We start from the raw sequence: 14,813 nt of genomic DNA on the forward strand, positions 1-14,813 counted from the left end.
TGGGGAAGACTCAGATGGCAGAACAAAGCAATGGATGCTGGAAGACAGCAAAATGGTCCATCTGAAGGGCCCACAAGGCCTGGATGCTTCTGCAGGAGAGGATCAAAAGTGAGGAACAATCGCTGCCTCTTGGATGTTCCTGCAACCACAGCCCAGACAGGGAAAGCAGGGTGAGGGTATTTTTATACTGGGAGGTTCCTCCCAGCAGCAGTTGCTTGTCCCAACCCAGCAGCAAGTGGTGGGGCAGAATGCTCTTCTCCACAGCTCCTGACCTGTCCTGTCATCACACAATAAAAACTGTGAATGCCGTGGGAAACCCTGAACTGACTGTGTCTGCTCAGTGCTGCTCCAAACACCAATGCAGCTCTGGGCCCTGCAGAGGAACATTTGGTGCAGGATGTGCTGAGGTGAGATCTCAGGGGAACTATGCAATGTCACCCTAGGAACCAAGCACAGGAGTAGGCTGTGGGCTAACCTGATCCTCTGCCCCAGCCAGTTTTCACCAGGATCTCGTATTTGTACAGCCCATTCTTCCCACAGAAGGGAATCACCCCCACTCGGTTAATGTCGATCATGTCCAGCTTGTGCACGATCAGTGCAGCCACTGAGTAGGTCACAAAGCAGACAGCACAAGTCAGCAGAACGATGTAGTTGAGACCTGGGCCTGGAGCCTAGAAGAAAAGAAGTATGTTGAAAGGTGCTCTCCTTCCCCAGGAGGATCCCCGTCCCCATTCCCCAGGAGTTATGCTGCCTCCTTCCCGGCTATACTCATCATTCACAGACCCAGGACCACATGCAAATAGAGACCCCTCCCTGAACAGACTGCGTGGAACATTACTGCAGCAGCCAGCTGAAGCTGCTGCGGCAGCTGCGGAGAGCTCTCTGCTCCCCTTCACGTCACACAGAGAGCTCGGGAGAGCCTGAATGCCCTGAGGAGGCAGGGAGCAGCTGGCTGGTGTGAGCTCGATGGGATAAAACAGTGCTGGGTGACAGCTGGGAGCAGTGTTTGGCATCTCACCAAGAGGTGAGCACACCATGAGGTGTTCGGAATAGAGAATAAAGCCATCTGCAAAGGTCTGTTTTTAGCAGCAGCAGCCAGGATTCATGACCAGAAGACACAGTCCCTCTGTGAGCTGTGCTCGTCTGCAGCTCCCTGTGGCTCTCCGGTATTTGGGGTGTTCTGCCAGCTGGGCACAGGTCAGCCATGTCCCAGCCTGAACGGGAAGAAGCTGACAGGGGCCCAAGGCTTTCCTCTAGGTGACAACAATCTGCTCAGCGTGTGGCAATGCTGAACAGCCTCTGCTTTGTTCTACTCACAGGGAAGATGAACTGGACAGAGTTTGGGGGCACAAACAGACTGGCCCCGAAGGCGGTGAGGTGCTGGGTTAAGCACACAGCCTGGTCTGGCCTGGTCTCTTCTAGCGGGATGATGCCTTCTGTCTTCCAGCGTTTCTCCTGCTCACTGAAGTACTGGCAGAGGGAGGTGTACAGCCCCAGAGTCACCTCCACTGGCGACCAGCTGAAATGGTTTGTGATGTTGAAGTAGTATTTCTGGATGGTGTCATCAGTTCTGGAAAAGGGAAAGACAAGGAGACATTATTAACCCGCTTGCTGAAGGGACAGAAACCCCGTTCCATCGTCCAAGCACACAATGAGAAGGAAAAGCCCAGTGAACATGGTGTAATCTACATCACCCTTTGGCTGTGCAGAAACTCTGGGGTTCTACACACTTGAATTCTTCTTTACCTTCATATTAATTATTTCAGCACCTGGAGCACTGTGTTGCACATCCTCTTCTCTGTGCTGGCAGCCTTGCACAGCCCTCCCACCTACCCTTCCCTGTGTCCCACTGACACATGACACTTCCACATTCTTGGCTGGGAGTAGATTTGCTCATTGAGATAGTTAATCCCTCTTTGAGCATCCTGTTACCAAAAGCCATGGAAGCTGTGTCAATTTACACGAGTGGCTCCACTCTTGCCCCACCTATTCCCAAGCTGCTTATCATTTTCTTCTCAGATAATGCCCAGTAATAGCTCATAAATAACACTAGGTATCAACACACGTGCTCCTGGGCAAGGCAGCCAGTCAGCAATGGGAGTTACAAGAATGACTGCTCTCATAAAAAGAAGAGAGCTTTGCTGCAAAACCCAAGAGCACGACAGCAGTGCTTGATGAGCCCTAGCATGCTCCAAGCTGCAGGCAAGCTGAGTGGATGGGACCCTGCAAGGGAACCAGTGCTCTCCTCTGCTCATGTATCAGGAAGGTGAGCTCTGAGGACAGAGGTGCTTCCGTGAAGGCTGCACTCCAGGTCAGGAACTAGGCTAATGTGTGGTGTTTTGCTTTGGGAAATGGTTTCATGAGCTGCATGAAGCAAGCCCTGAATTTGCAAAGGTCAGTGTAAGTCCCCTGGGGAAAAGCCTCCTGGAAAAGACGGGCAGCTTTGGGATCAGTGGTGCATCGGGAATGAATGCCTGGACAAGCAGCAGGCACAAGCAGCAGCTATCAGGCAAGTGAGCAGAGAAAAGGGCAGAGGAGGGAGACTCATCCCCTGGGTGAGTGTCACAATACTCACAGGGAACAGGAGTGACAGCTCTAGAAAGGGGAGCCCTCCCTCACCGGGATCAGAAAGGCAAATCGCAGCCCAGTGGCAGATGTCTGGGAAGGAGGGAGTGCCAGGGTAGAAGAGGTGCCCATGCTGGGTGTAGGAATGGCAGCTGGCAGTCCCTCTCCTCCACGGACAGAGGAGCTCTGTGGCCAGCTACAACAGCGCGAGCCCTCCAAAGCAGCCTGGCACAGAAAACACAGCAAGGCTCTGAGCACCCTGAGCATCCATTGGACAGCCTGTAGGTGACAGAGATTACAAGGGGGGTGCTTCTCTTACCTGGGGGAGGTGAAGAAGGTGTAGAGCTTGTGGTCACTTCCAGCCAGGGCATCCAGGCCAATTTTCTTAGAGGCACTGCAGTTGTGCTCATTGGGCTCTGGTTCGTGGTGGAGGTAAGCCATGATGAATGGCTCAGGCTCGCTTGCGATGTAGTGATCTGCATGGGGAGAAAAGACAGAAAGTGCTTTATAAACACCAGGGAGAGCTCAACTACAAGCCTGCTGCCAGCAGTGGATGTTCAGGGAAGAGGATCAGAAATGTAGAAAGTCGGGAGAGATGCTTTTCCAGACTGCAGTCTCTGCAGTTCAGAGGATCCCTGAGCAAGAGGCTCAAGATGCTGCTGTATCTGCCCAAGAGAGGGACTGGACGAACTCCCTCTGGTGTGAACGTGGCTCAGCAGAGGGCTGGGAAATGCAAAAGGCTTCTCAGTGCCTGAATCCACAAGCAAGGATTACACCAGGGACTGAAAAATACCCGTGACAGCCAGCACCTCAACCACATTATGTGGGAACTGCTGGCTACACCCGACATCCCTCCCACAGACCAGTTATCTCTTGTTATCTCCTTTGCCACCACACCCAGCCCTCCTCTCCCACAGAAGAAAGAGCAAAGAGCATAAGGGGTTGGCTCTGTCTGCACTACCATTCAGGACTCTGTAAGTGAGCTGGAAGTGCAGTCCTGCTTCTCTGTTGTTGCTCTCCATAGTCACAATTAGGTTCACAGATGTTCTTGCCTCGATGACTTCAGTGCCAGCAGAGAGATTGTCAGCATCTGTGTTGTTTGACACCATTACAGTGATGGCTTTCTCCGAGTCCAGGCTCCCGATGGGGATCTGCACCCCATTGTGTGTCTGAAACTCCATGGAGGCGACCTTTGTGGACACGGTGTAGTTGCTGATGTAACCAAAAGGAAAAGGATTGGAGTCCACTTGGAACATGACCTGAATGACATCCGTTAGGTTGGAAAGGGTGGTGTTGAATGCCTGGGGGATGGAGAACTGGCAGTTTGGTGTGTTTTCGTAGCAAAGCAAGTTAAAGGGATCAGACCGCTTGCCTGTGGCCTTAATTTCTCCTCCCACCAGTTCAAGGGGTTCTTCATTCAGCACTCGAGACTTCATGAGGATGCGCATCAGGCTGGAAGACAGGTTGTAGGCTTTGGGAGCTAGCAGCAAATTGTGGGAATCAGCAAGCAGCTCCTGTGGCTTGGATTCTTGTGATGCCGTGTTGACGAGGTGAATTAAGTCACCTGCCAGGAGAAAAATAAAGGTGCAAACAGAGGAAGTGGTGAATAGCCTAGATAACTGATACAGTGTAGGTAACACCTTCCCCAAACAATCAGACAAGTCTTTCCTTACTGTCTACAGTGTAGGTAACACCTTCCCCAAACAATCAGACAAGTCTTTCCTTACTGTCTACAGTGTAGGTAACACCTTCCCCAAACAATGTAACTCTACACTGTGCACATGGCCTTCTGCCCTGGAAGTGTTGAGTAGCCCATAGCTAAAAACAGAGCTGTCAGTAAACCTGGCAGTCTCTTGGCTAATCTACAAAGTTTGGCGGTGAATACTTAATCACAACAGGCTTATTTTCCTCCTGTCTAGTAACTAGAATGGCAGACTGGGAAACAGGGAAGGAATGGACAAAGCAAACATATGTTAGTAAGTTTTTGTGCTACTAGGTGGAGAACACTCAGAAAAGCCTAACGAGGAGGGCAAGGAAGGTGCCTCTGCTTCCTCCCAGCGTAACCAGGTGGGAATTTCCACAGTGTTCACAGGCGCCCCAGTGACATTTGGCACCCTCCTCAGATTGCAACCAGAAAGCGAGCATCTGGAAGCCATAGCTGGTACTCCTTGTTTACTAAAAGGAGAATTCCCTGGCATATTAGTGAGTTTATTAACAACTGCTGTATTTAAATGGCTGCGGGGACAGCTGCCAACCCTGGGAAAAGTTCAGGGAGAAGAAAGGACCAGGGTGCCACACTCCAAATGTTAGATGCAATTTTCCTAACAGCTTGAAAAGGCCGAACCCCTGATAGTACAGGAGAAAGCCTGCAAAGCTTCCCTCAGCCTACTTCTGCCCAGCACCCTGCGAAGGGAGAACTGTCACCAGTTATTGCCTGGACAAAACCAACCTGTGATGTTGAGGATGTTGTCGGCGATGCCAGTTGGTGTCACAGTGCCCTGGGTCATTTCTCCTTGAAGAATGGTCATCATGGTCTCCAGCTTGTTCAAGGTCCTTGTCAGGCATGACTTGCAAACCAGCTCCTTGCTCACCACCTGCAAAGGGAAACACAGGTTAATTCATCAGGAACACTCTGAACACTCCCAGGGAAAGATAGGGGCAGCTGCAGGCAAGTTCAGCTGGCTCAGTCCTGCAGAGACCTGAGCACATTTGTTCAAACACCAGTTGCACTTCACAAGCCACCCCTGTTCTCTCCAGCCCCTGGGAGGTGACTGAGAGACCATGGCTTCTCTGCTCACACCAAGAGATGCCAAGAAACTGGTGGTGCCTCCAGGACTCTTCTACCCACCTCCCCTCATGCCACAATCTGCCAGCGCACAGGCAGGAGTCCGATGGTAGATGCATTCGGGTTGGAAAGAGCAAGAAAGAACAGCATATTTGGGTTCCTAGGAGTTCACTTGTAAGGACCAAGCATTGTCTCCTGCTGTTGCATCTCATGAGGACCCCTTTGGGGCCACACACTATTCCTACAGAAATCAGCCAGAAGGAGCTGGGTAGAATTCCTCCATCCACTCTGCTACCTTCGATGGAAGGAAGATTTAGCCCTTACTGAACCCATTCCAGTGTCCAAATACTCCTGAAAGCTGTGGGAGGGATCCTGCCATTCAGGCATGATGGATGGCCCTCCTTCTGCTCCCAGATGTGTCCAAGAAACAGAATGTTCTAGCCATGGCCCGGAGCGTCCCGCACTCTCGAGGGCTGGATGGGAGGGACTGAGGCAACACATGGAAGCTGTTACCACAATCCCGTTCCTAGCTCTTATTCATATTTTTTTTTCTTTTAATCATCATAAGATTCAGATGTGATTCATCGTATGTTCTGATGCAGAATCGAAACAGCATCTGCAGGTCTAGAATTCCCCCTTTTCTGCTTTTATTTGTAAGCAATGAGAAGCAACGACATACTAAGTAAATTGGAGTCCACAAAGCACAGTCAGGTATCAAGGAGGTGCAGAGAAAAGGGGTTATGGGGAGGAACCACCCAAGGGGAGCCACTACTTAGGAAGGAGAATCGACTAAGATGACTGAGATAGTTTTTTGATTTTACCTACAGAGGAGAGGAAGAATTAATTTCTCCTGGAGTGGAAAAAACCAATCAGCACTGACTGACACTTCTACAGGAAAGGAAATGTGTGAACTCCGTGCTAGCATCAACCACTTGCGAGATTCTAGATTACTGTTTTTCTAAGATTTTCATTCCCACCCAGAGCACAAACTAATCTTGGACCATCAGTTTTTCCCGTGGAACAAAAATTCTATTTCTAGACCTGAGCTTCCACAGTGAAAACAAGTTGCAAGGCAAGAGCACATGGGAGAGACAGACACAAACCAATCCAGCATCGGAATGGGATGTGCCGAACCCCAAGGCCTGAACAAAGATGAACAGAAAGAAGAGATTTCTGAGGTTTACAGACTCTGAAGCAGAGAAATGAGCAGTGGAATAGGGACTCTGTGGGTGGCATGCAGTAGTCTGTCCATCATCTCAGCGACAGCCTGTTCCCACTGCGTGAGGTTGCTGACCTGGCTGGGGAGGCGATGCGCAGCCCAGGCCAGGGTACCTGACTCCAGTCCCAAAAGCAAAGATTTGGGAAGGCAAGGAGGAAGAGCATGCCAGAGCCGACTGGCTGACCACCAAACCCCGAGCACATTATATAACTGGGCTCTCTTCCCTTTGCCCATCTGACAAAACACATACAGCCACTCCTAAATCCACCAGGCAGCAGCCCCAGCACCGGGGAGCTGAAACTGTGAGCTGGCTGGGGAACACAGCGCTTCCAGTCAGCAGCAGAGCAGAGCAGTGTTTCTAATCTTGTATGGGAGAAATAGGGCTGGAACGCCAGTCCTTGGCACTGTCCCCTGGCTCAAGGCAGGTCCGGCTCTACTTGTGTTACTCCTGATGGAGTCCAGCCTGTCCTCAGAGATTCTGCATCTCCCCCAGCAATTTATCACAGCGCTTCTCCAACTGGATGAAGCCTGTCCTGCAGTTTCCATCAGGCGAAGGAACCTACTTGCTAGGAAGCTGCCACACCAGGGCTGGGCCCCGAGAAGCAGCACAGAGTTCTTAGGTGCTGCCTGCCAGCACCTTATCCATGCCACGGCGAGGGGCAGAGCTGACAACACTCAGGGCATTGCCACAGAAACCTTGATGGTGTCAACAAGTGATCCCTGTCCTCGCTGCGCGGGGGGTGTGTGGGAGAGAGATGCCAGGAAGCAGAACACAAATTGAGGAGCAGCTAAACTAAGAGCAGGAGGCTGGGGGTGGTGATGGGGAACATACCGTGCACTGCGCCAAGGCAGCAGAGATCTGCTGGATATCATCAACTGTGTTCACATTCAGCGAGTTCAGGGTTTCTGTGATATTGTTACGAGTCCAGGTCCGGAGTTCAAATTCATTCCCAGTCTCAGGCTCGAGAAGCATGGACCGCTCATACTGGGAGGGGAGAAAAGCAGGTAGAGTGAGGAAATGTATTAGGTTGTTTCAGAGGATGATGAGCTGTGTTGGAGTCACCTCTTCCCTGCACTGTATATCTCCCTGCCTGTGCTCCTCCCCAGAGGGTGATCTAATGAGCTGTATTTTTCAGCAGAACTTCCTCAATTTCGCTTGTGCTCTCCAAGCAATTATCTTAACAGCCTTCCACTTGACAGCTAAGTAGTACACCAGTGTGCAGCCCTTATCCAGCTTAGCACAGTGCCTGTGCTCAGGGGAATGGCTCCTGTCTGTCTTCCAGGCACGCAGAGGGCTCTTCTTGGGCAGGAAAGATTACAGATTGGAAATCCTGCCCTACTTATAGAGATGCACATGGAGGGACTGGGCCCTACTTTAGGTAGGAGTGAAAGCGAATGCTGCCAGGAGGATGATGCTCCTGCACTGTGGATTAAGAGCCCTGTATGCAGGGCAGAGGATCTTCCTAGCTGCCCTAGCTCAACAGTCAGCACGAGGAGGTCCCCTCAGCACCCAGAGCATCACCCTGAGCAGCTACAGTCAGTTTCCAGCCCTGCGGAGTTGGGGCAGGGTGGCTGGCTCAGGGGATGCATGAAGGAGGTGGGGGAATCTGCGCTAAGATTTCTGTTTCTAAATTCATTGTTTAAATTTGAGGTTGGCAGTAAAGAGGAAAAAAACCTCTGAATATGAGGGAAAAAAAGCAAGCTGCATGGGAGACACCCAGACCATTGCTGGCTTACTTTGCAGCCCCTCTGCTTTCCCTGGTCATTGTATGTCTGGAGCTTGTTACTCTTTTTGACGCATGAAAATAGCTTCAGCCCAGCTCCCAGCATGCACGTACATTGATTTACATGAAAAACTGTAGTGTTAGCCATTTCCTTACATCACTGTACAAAACCTGGTCGAAGAACATTACTGGCGATTGAAAGGCCTTCTGCAGGCCCTTCTTGGCCAGAGTGTGCCACTTTACCTCATTTAAGATGGTGATGAGGGCCAGAGAGTACTCGATGACCTGTTGAGGGTCCCTTTGCTTCACTAAGCCCTGGAGCACAGTGTCAGTTTGATTGTAGAGCCATTGGGAGAGGCTGGGGAACCCCTCGGGTAAGCCGATTTCCATGGAGCTGCCAAGGGAAAGAGGCATTTGGGTTAAGTGCTGACTATCAGATGGGCTGGGGGAAGGGGGCAGAATCTGCCCTTTAGCTGGGAAGGGAGATGAGGCTGGAAGCAGGTTGTTAAACAACAAAGACAGCGTTGCTGACGCTTGCGCCGGTGCCCAGTTTGCACAAGCTGTAAGTAGGAACATCACAGACCTGAAGTCTGGTTCCTCACTGGTCCAGCTCTGGGAAGCTGCAGATGCACACAGGTGCATTGAACCCAGAGGAGAAAATCGAGGTTTAGTTTGATGGAGCAGAAAGAGCACTTAAAAACAGGGTTGGTGTGGTGGGAGGAGCTGCACTGCTTTTGGCATCGTTCCCTGTACTCTCCACCTCATCTAGACGAGACCTCCCTGGTCTGCAGCAGCAGGGCATCAGGTCACCCGCAGCACCGCAGCTTGCTGCTGCCAACTCTCCTCTGAGGGCTCCTGACACAGAGAAGGTGTCAGAGCACAGTGGAAAGAGATCTTCTGAGAAAGTCACATCCTGCCTTCAAAGCAAGGTGTCACCAGGGAATGAAGGAGGTGGTCAGGAAAGCAGTAACTTAGGGGAAAGTCTCCCCTTTGATGATCCACAAAGACTGGAATTCTCCGTCCTGTACTTCTGCTGAGCCTGCCCTGGCCTTCCTGCCAACAGCCTCTTCCAGGACGCAAATGTTCCACCCAGGATCCGCCAGGCCCTTCAGGACTGGCACCCACTGGATCCCTCAGAAAGAAATCACAGACACGCATGGTCTAGTTCTCTAGATAGCTAAAATGACACGCTCCTGCTCTTCTCCTGCATTATGTATCCAGCTACAGTCTATCTTATTCCATTTCTGTAAATAGCTTAATTCCATAGCTCCATTTCTTATGGTATATTAGCATGGAGCAGCAGGTGCTCATCAAAAACTCTTTGTGTCACTAAGTGCATTCATGCCACGCTAAAAACTTATGAAAGATCAATGCATGTATAGCAAGGCTGGTTTGGACTTGCGGCCAGAGACTCCTTCCCTGCCCTGACAGCTAAAAGGACTCCAGTAATGCCAAATGGCATTTTCTACTAGAAAAGTAACAGTACTGTAAGGAGTGTGAAAATCAACCCGTACTGAAGAAGAATAAAGAAAATGTCTGTTTTACCCAGAGCTGTGCTTGGCATCAGCAGTTGGTTGTAGGTACCTGTGCAAAGAGAGTGAGAAGAGCAGTGCCTTTTCCTGAGCTGTACCCTCCTAGCTCTGCTAATCTTCTTGAGCCAGAGGATTTATCTGTTTCTTGGTGTTTGATGGATTTGATTAATTGCCTTTTTTTAAGCTGCTTTATACATTTTGTATCCAGAAAATCCTGCAGTAATGTGTTCCACAGTGTAACAATTTAGTAAGTGAAAAAAACCCTTTCTTTTATTTGTTTTGGATCTTCTGATTACTGATTGCTCTGTGTGTCCAATAATTTGTTTCACTAGTAAAGAGGAATCATCACTGATCTACTTTTTACTCAGGAGCCTAGGCTGGACACTGGTCCTGCCAGGTTAAGCCCAGCCTGTGAGCGGTGGGTCTTACCGGTTAACGGCCACCACGGTGGCTCCCAGCTGGTCCTGCACAAGAACAGACACGGACACCATGAAGCCACTCTCATGAAAGCCCGGGGGCAGGAAGGCGCTGTGCTCGGCACGGCTGCCCTTGTACACGCAGAACTCGTGGTAGTGCCCAGCCCTGCGGCGGGATGCCAGGAGGATGTACACCAGTGGGCCCTCCGCGTCCTCCGTGTCTCGCCAGCCTGCAAAACAAACCCACAGAGGGGCTCTGATGGGGGCAAGGGCACGGGGAGGGCTGCAGCCACCATCCCCAAATGCAGCCGGTCTGTCAGAAGTGGCACCTCCTGGCAGTGCCCCTTCCCTCCCCTGGAGTGTCCCACCCCCCTCAGCCCTTCAGCAGGGAATCTCCCCTTCCTGGTGTCCCCTCCTGCTCTGGCAGAGGGACAGGTTGTCCCCACAGTGAGAACAGCTCAAGGACTCCACCAGGCTGGGGGGATGTCTTCAGGGCCTGTGACGTAAAGCTCAGACTCTCTTTGAATTTTTCTGATGATTAGGGGTTTCTGCCTAGGTGTTTGCCTCCTGTAACGTTTAAAGGGATTTGTGAAGAGTTCATGAGCAAAACTAAAATGGGAATAACTCTTCTGGGGCTGGGAATGGCACTGACCCAGGCCACAGCTTCTGTAGAAGCCCTGCAAAGCCTGACATTAGAGAGAGGCTCAGTGCAGCCCTCAGGCAGCTCAACATGTCAGGAACAACTTGAGTCTCGTATAAAACCTGCACAGAGGTTTCCGTGGAGCTTCCAGGAATTCTGGGGAGCCCTGTGGGAGCTGGGCACTTGGGAAATGTGTTGTTTTCCTGTGAGTACCCATGAAGGTGCTGGCTCTGCCAGGGCTCATGGCACTGGCCATCAACCAGTGGGTTTGCATCCTGCATGTCTCGCTTCAGCTTAAAAACAATCACTAAGAGCTCAAATTCCCACCACCCCAAAGATGTATTGATTTCATAATTATTCTGGGTAGCTCAAAAAAATGCCAAAGTTAAAACCACATCATGCTGAACACACTTCTCCTTCTCCCCCAGCTTAAGCTGGGCTTTGGTGAGCAGCCCCCCCAGAATTCATCATCTCCTCTGCAGCGTGGCTTCCCAGCATTTATGCACAGACAGCACTAATCTCTAACACTAATCATTTGGGGAAGTATGGTTTTCAGAGGCACTTATTCCTTGGCCCAAGGCTACAGGACATCAGCCAGGCCACTTTTCCAAAGCTGGACTCATTGTTGCTGTCTCTGCAGCTGGTCAAGAAGGTAACTGCCGACGGGAACATCCAGCCCACATGGCAGAGAAGGCCCCAGTGCCTTCTCTTTTGACTCTTCCCACATATGTGTGACTCAGTTTTGGGCACTTATCTTCTTTTTCCTGCACTGAAATACCAGTTTCTTCCACAAGTGCTGGCCCGGCCTGGATACCATCACTCAACTACACAAAGTAGGATTAAAAAAAAAGTGCCTGCCTCCTATCACTACTTTTAGAGCTCCATCATTTGGGCCCACAAAGCTGCTCAGGATCCAAGCTTTGGGGATCAGAAATGGAAAGATCAACTTCTGAACTCATAGAATTACAAAATCATCGTGGTTGGAAAAGCCCTTGAAGCTCCTCCAGTCCAACCATGAACCTCACACTGACCATTCTCAACTCCACCAAATCCCTCAGCACTGGGTCAACCTGACTCTTCAACCCCTCCAGGGATGGGGACTCCCCCCCTGCCCTGGGCGGCCCATTCCAACGCCCAACAGCCCCTTCTGCACAGAAATCCTTCCTCAGAGCCAGCCTGACCCTGCCCTAGTGCAGCTTGAGGCCATTCCCTCTTGTCCTTGTCGCTTGTTACTTGGTTACTTGGTTAAAGCCCAGGGGCAGGAGCTGGGGGCAAAGAAAACATCTGCGGGGAGAAGGGCCACTAATACCACAGTGGTGACGAGAAACCTTTGCCTGTGAGGAGCAGAGAGGCTGGCAGGGCCCCGGCATTGCTGTTCCCACACCCTCACCTGCACACTCAAAGTGCACTTTCGCCATCAGCGCCCTGAGGGGTCCTTTGGGAGACAGCTGGCAGGATCCTCCAACAGGCGGCTGGTTTGGGAGCAGATCAATGGAGGCAAATCCCTCCTCCCCTGTTGTGAGGTCTGTGATGTGAAGGGTGAAAGTATATCCCTCCCCATCCTTCAGTGCCCCTTGCCTCAAGACCAGGTTCATCCCCGTGTCACCAGTGGAGGTAGTTTTTTTGTCCAGGATGAGAGACTTGTTTTTAAAGCTGTGTGCTGCCCATCTCTGTAGAGAAAAAGAGGGGAAAGACAGGAGAGGTTTTGTTTAAATCTGAAGTTATAGCCTTAAAATGTTTTCAGATTGAGTCTCTTATAAAAAGTAACAGATTTCTAGTGGGAGCGTCTGCCAAATTTGCAGTTGATAATTCAGCTTCAGTCTTGTGTGCTACAGCAACAAGAACTGGAACCTTTCCAAAATGTCTGGTGGGAATATTTCCACTGTGAGATCTACTTTAGTCTCTGGGATTACATCACCCTCCGACAGAATATTTCATAATACAGAACACAAAACACAGGAAATAAATTAAGTCCTGGTGGAGTCTCCATGGGATACCATGTTTTATATGCTTCAAGCTGAACGTGTCCTGGATGGTTACTGCTAATAGCACAAAAGTACAATTGTGATAACAAGAGTAACAGTGAGATAGCCAGCCAGAAAATGCCATGCAAGTACAGGCTGGGCTTGCTGGGAGCAATACAGACTAGCTCTTGCAACAGGACTTCCCCTTCTGAGACCTGCTTCATTCAACAGGTTGCAGAGATGCTGCATAGTGGAATCTGTAATCAGAGAAGGGCATGAGAGATTTGAGAGATCAGAAGAGATCAAACTACCTCTGCTTGAGTCACCAGCATAAGGGGCAAAATGCCAATCAGCAGGGAGAAGAAAATACTGTACAGATATTTTCTAGGGAAAAAAAAAAAAAGTGGCTTTTGTGTGAAACAAGCTGGTGACTCATGGGCTTGGCTTGAAAATGTTCCATAAAGGACTTGCCCTTGGGTAGGTCAATGGAGGACTGACAGGCCCTGTGTCCCACAGCCTGTGGGCACGAGCCGGGCACAGGAAGCCTCTGGACATCTCACAGGGGGTCCAGTGCGTATAGGCCAAGGGGACCCGCCTCAGAAGCCTCTCAGGACCCTCCTCAAGCCTCCTCCACGCCGCTCAGACCTGGCACAGCACGCAGCAGCCCCATGCCACTCCAGGAGAGCTCCATGCAGGGCCTGTTTTAAACTTCTGACTCTGCAAGCCAGTCCTGCAGCCAGTCCGGGGGCTGTGATGAAGAGACCAGTATTAGCCAGCCTTCTTCATCCCCTCAGCCAGACCCGGGCTGCCACTGCATTGATGGTCAGAGATTGTTTACCCTTCTTGTCTCTATGGCAGTCTAGGTCCAGGACTATATTTCTCACAGAGGTCTTTCCACCCTGTCCTCTCTGACTCTCTCCTTCTTCCCAAAGTCCACCAAAGGTGAAGCAAAGACCAGCATTGCTAATGACTTTACCCCAAGCTTGGAGTCATTGTGACAGTTTTGGCAGGTCCCCTCCAGGTAGACGTAGGAGCTCTTGCTAACTTCATAGACAGACTGAGCCTTGCAGGAAATGCACTCCAGGGACACGATAGGGACTCCCCCTCTCTTGATGAATACCTGGGGAAGCAAGAGGCTCCATCAGAAGATCTGAGACAAAAATACAGACATTTAACAGGTAAGTAGACACATCCCAGCACCTGGCTCTGCAAGGAGGAATTGCTCTGCACCAGCCCAGTCTGGGCTAAGGAAACAGCAGGAAGGGATTTCCAAAGGATTTCATGTCAAATTTAAGCTACATCACTTTTCTTGCACTGGCCAGTTCTTCTGCAACTGATTTTCAAGAACCATCCAATGTCAAGCAGACCCAGTCCAGGTAAAACTAGACTTTATTTACACTTTTTACCAACATGAATCACTTTCAAAATGTCCCTGTGGTACCCTGTGCTGAATTCCCAGCAAGTCCTGCTTGGGCTGTCAGGTGGGGATGATGCTAACTGAAGCACTTTGCTGTACCGACCATCTCAGGACAGCTGTTAACCCCACAAAAATGGGAGCTGTGTTAGAGTTTGGAAGAGAGGAGCAGTCTAACTGGGAGGAGGTAATCCTCCATAACAGCACAGACCCAACATCTGGCGAGCACCTGCCCTGGGAAGCAACTGCAGCTCTTCTTTGTTTTCTGTGGGCCAAACTCTTGGCCCTGTCTCTGCAGATGTGGTACGCCTGACCCGGTCGGGTCACAGCAGATCTGTGTGGACATGGGAGTGAGGGGCTGCAGGTCCCTGTCCTCAGCTCGGGAGGCTGCTAAATGGGAAGTGTTTACAGTCCAGAGTAAGAGAGGGGTCAGGGCAAGCTGGGTTTGCTTGATGTGCTGGATGTGCTGCCCTGGGCAAAACCAGCATGGTCCCTGCTCTGATCTACAGAACTTGGCCTAGAACCACACGCTGCATTTCAGGACCTGACCCCTG

The 14,813-nt window shown here is 50.8% G+C and overlaps 1 protein-coding gene across 2 annotated transcripts in view; it reads right to left on the reverse strand.

Moving 5' to 3' along the window:
* Positions 1-14,813, reverse strand: part of PKD1 (polycystin 1, transient receptor potential channel interacting) — a 58,178-nt gene that overhangs the window by 19,638 nt on the left and 23,727 nt on the right. For both annotated transcript variants that reach the window (XR_003399470.1, XM_026859012.1), the window contains exons 16-25: positions 13,822-13,965; positions 12,272-12,551; positions 10,255-10,471; positions 8,537-8,687; positions 7,402-7,554; positions 5,015-5,159; positions 3,527-4,129; positions 2,885-3,041; positions 1,318-1,570; positions 476-671 (exon numbers count right to left, since the gene is read on the reverse strand). Coding sequence is in view for 1 of the 2 variants with exons in the window: in XM_026859012.1 (XP_026714813.1) it covers positions 476-671; positions 1,318-1,570; positions 2,885-3,041; positions 3,527-4,129; positions 5,015-5,159; positions 7,402-7,554; positions 8,537-8,687; positions 10,255-10,471; positions 12,272-12,551; positions 13,822-13,965 (2,299 nt within the window). In the remaining variant the exon portion in view is untranslated. The remainder of the gene's footprint in view (positions 1-475; positions 672-1,317; positions 1,571-2,884; positions 3,042-3,526; positions 4,130-5,014; positions 5,160-7,401; positions 7,555-8,536; positions 8,688-10,254; positions 10,472-12,271; positions 12,552-13,821; positions 13,966-14,813) is intronic.

Source organism: Athene cunicularia, assembly GCF_003259725.1.
Source record: "Athene cunicularia isolate RWA chromosome 14 unlocalized genomic scaffold, athCun1 chr14_part1, whole genome shotgun sequence".
Classification (NCBI taxonomy): Eukaryota; Metazoa; Chordata; class Aves; order Strigiformes; family Strigidae; genus Athene; species Athene cunicularia.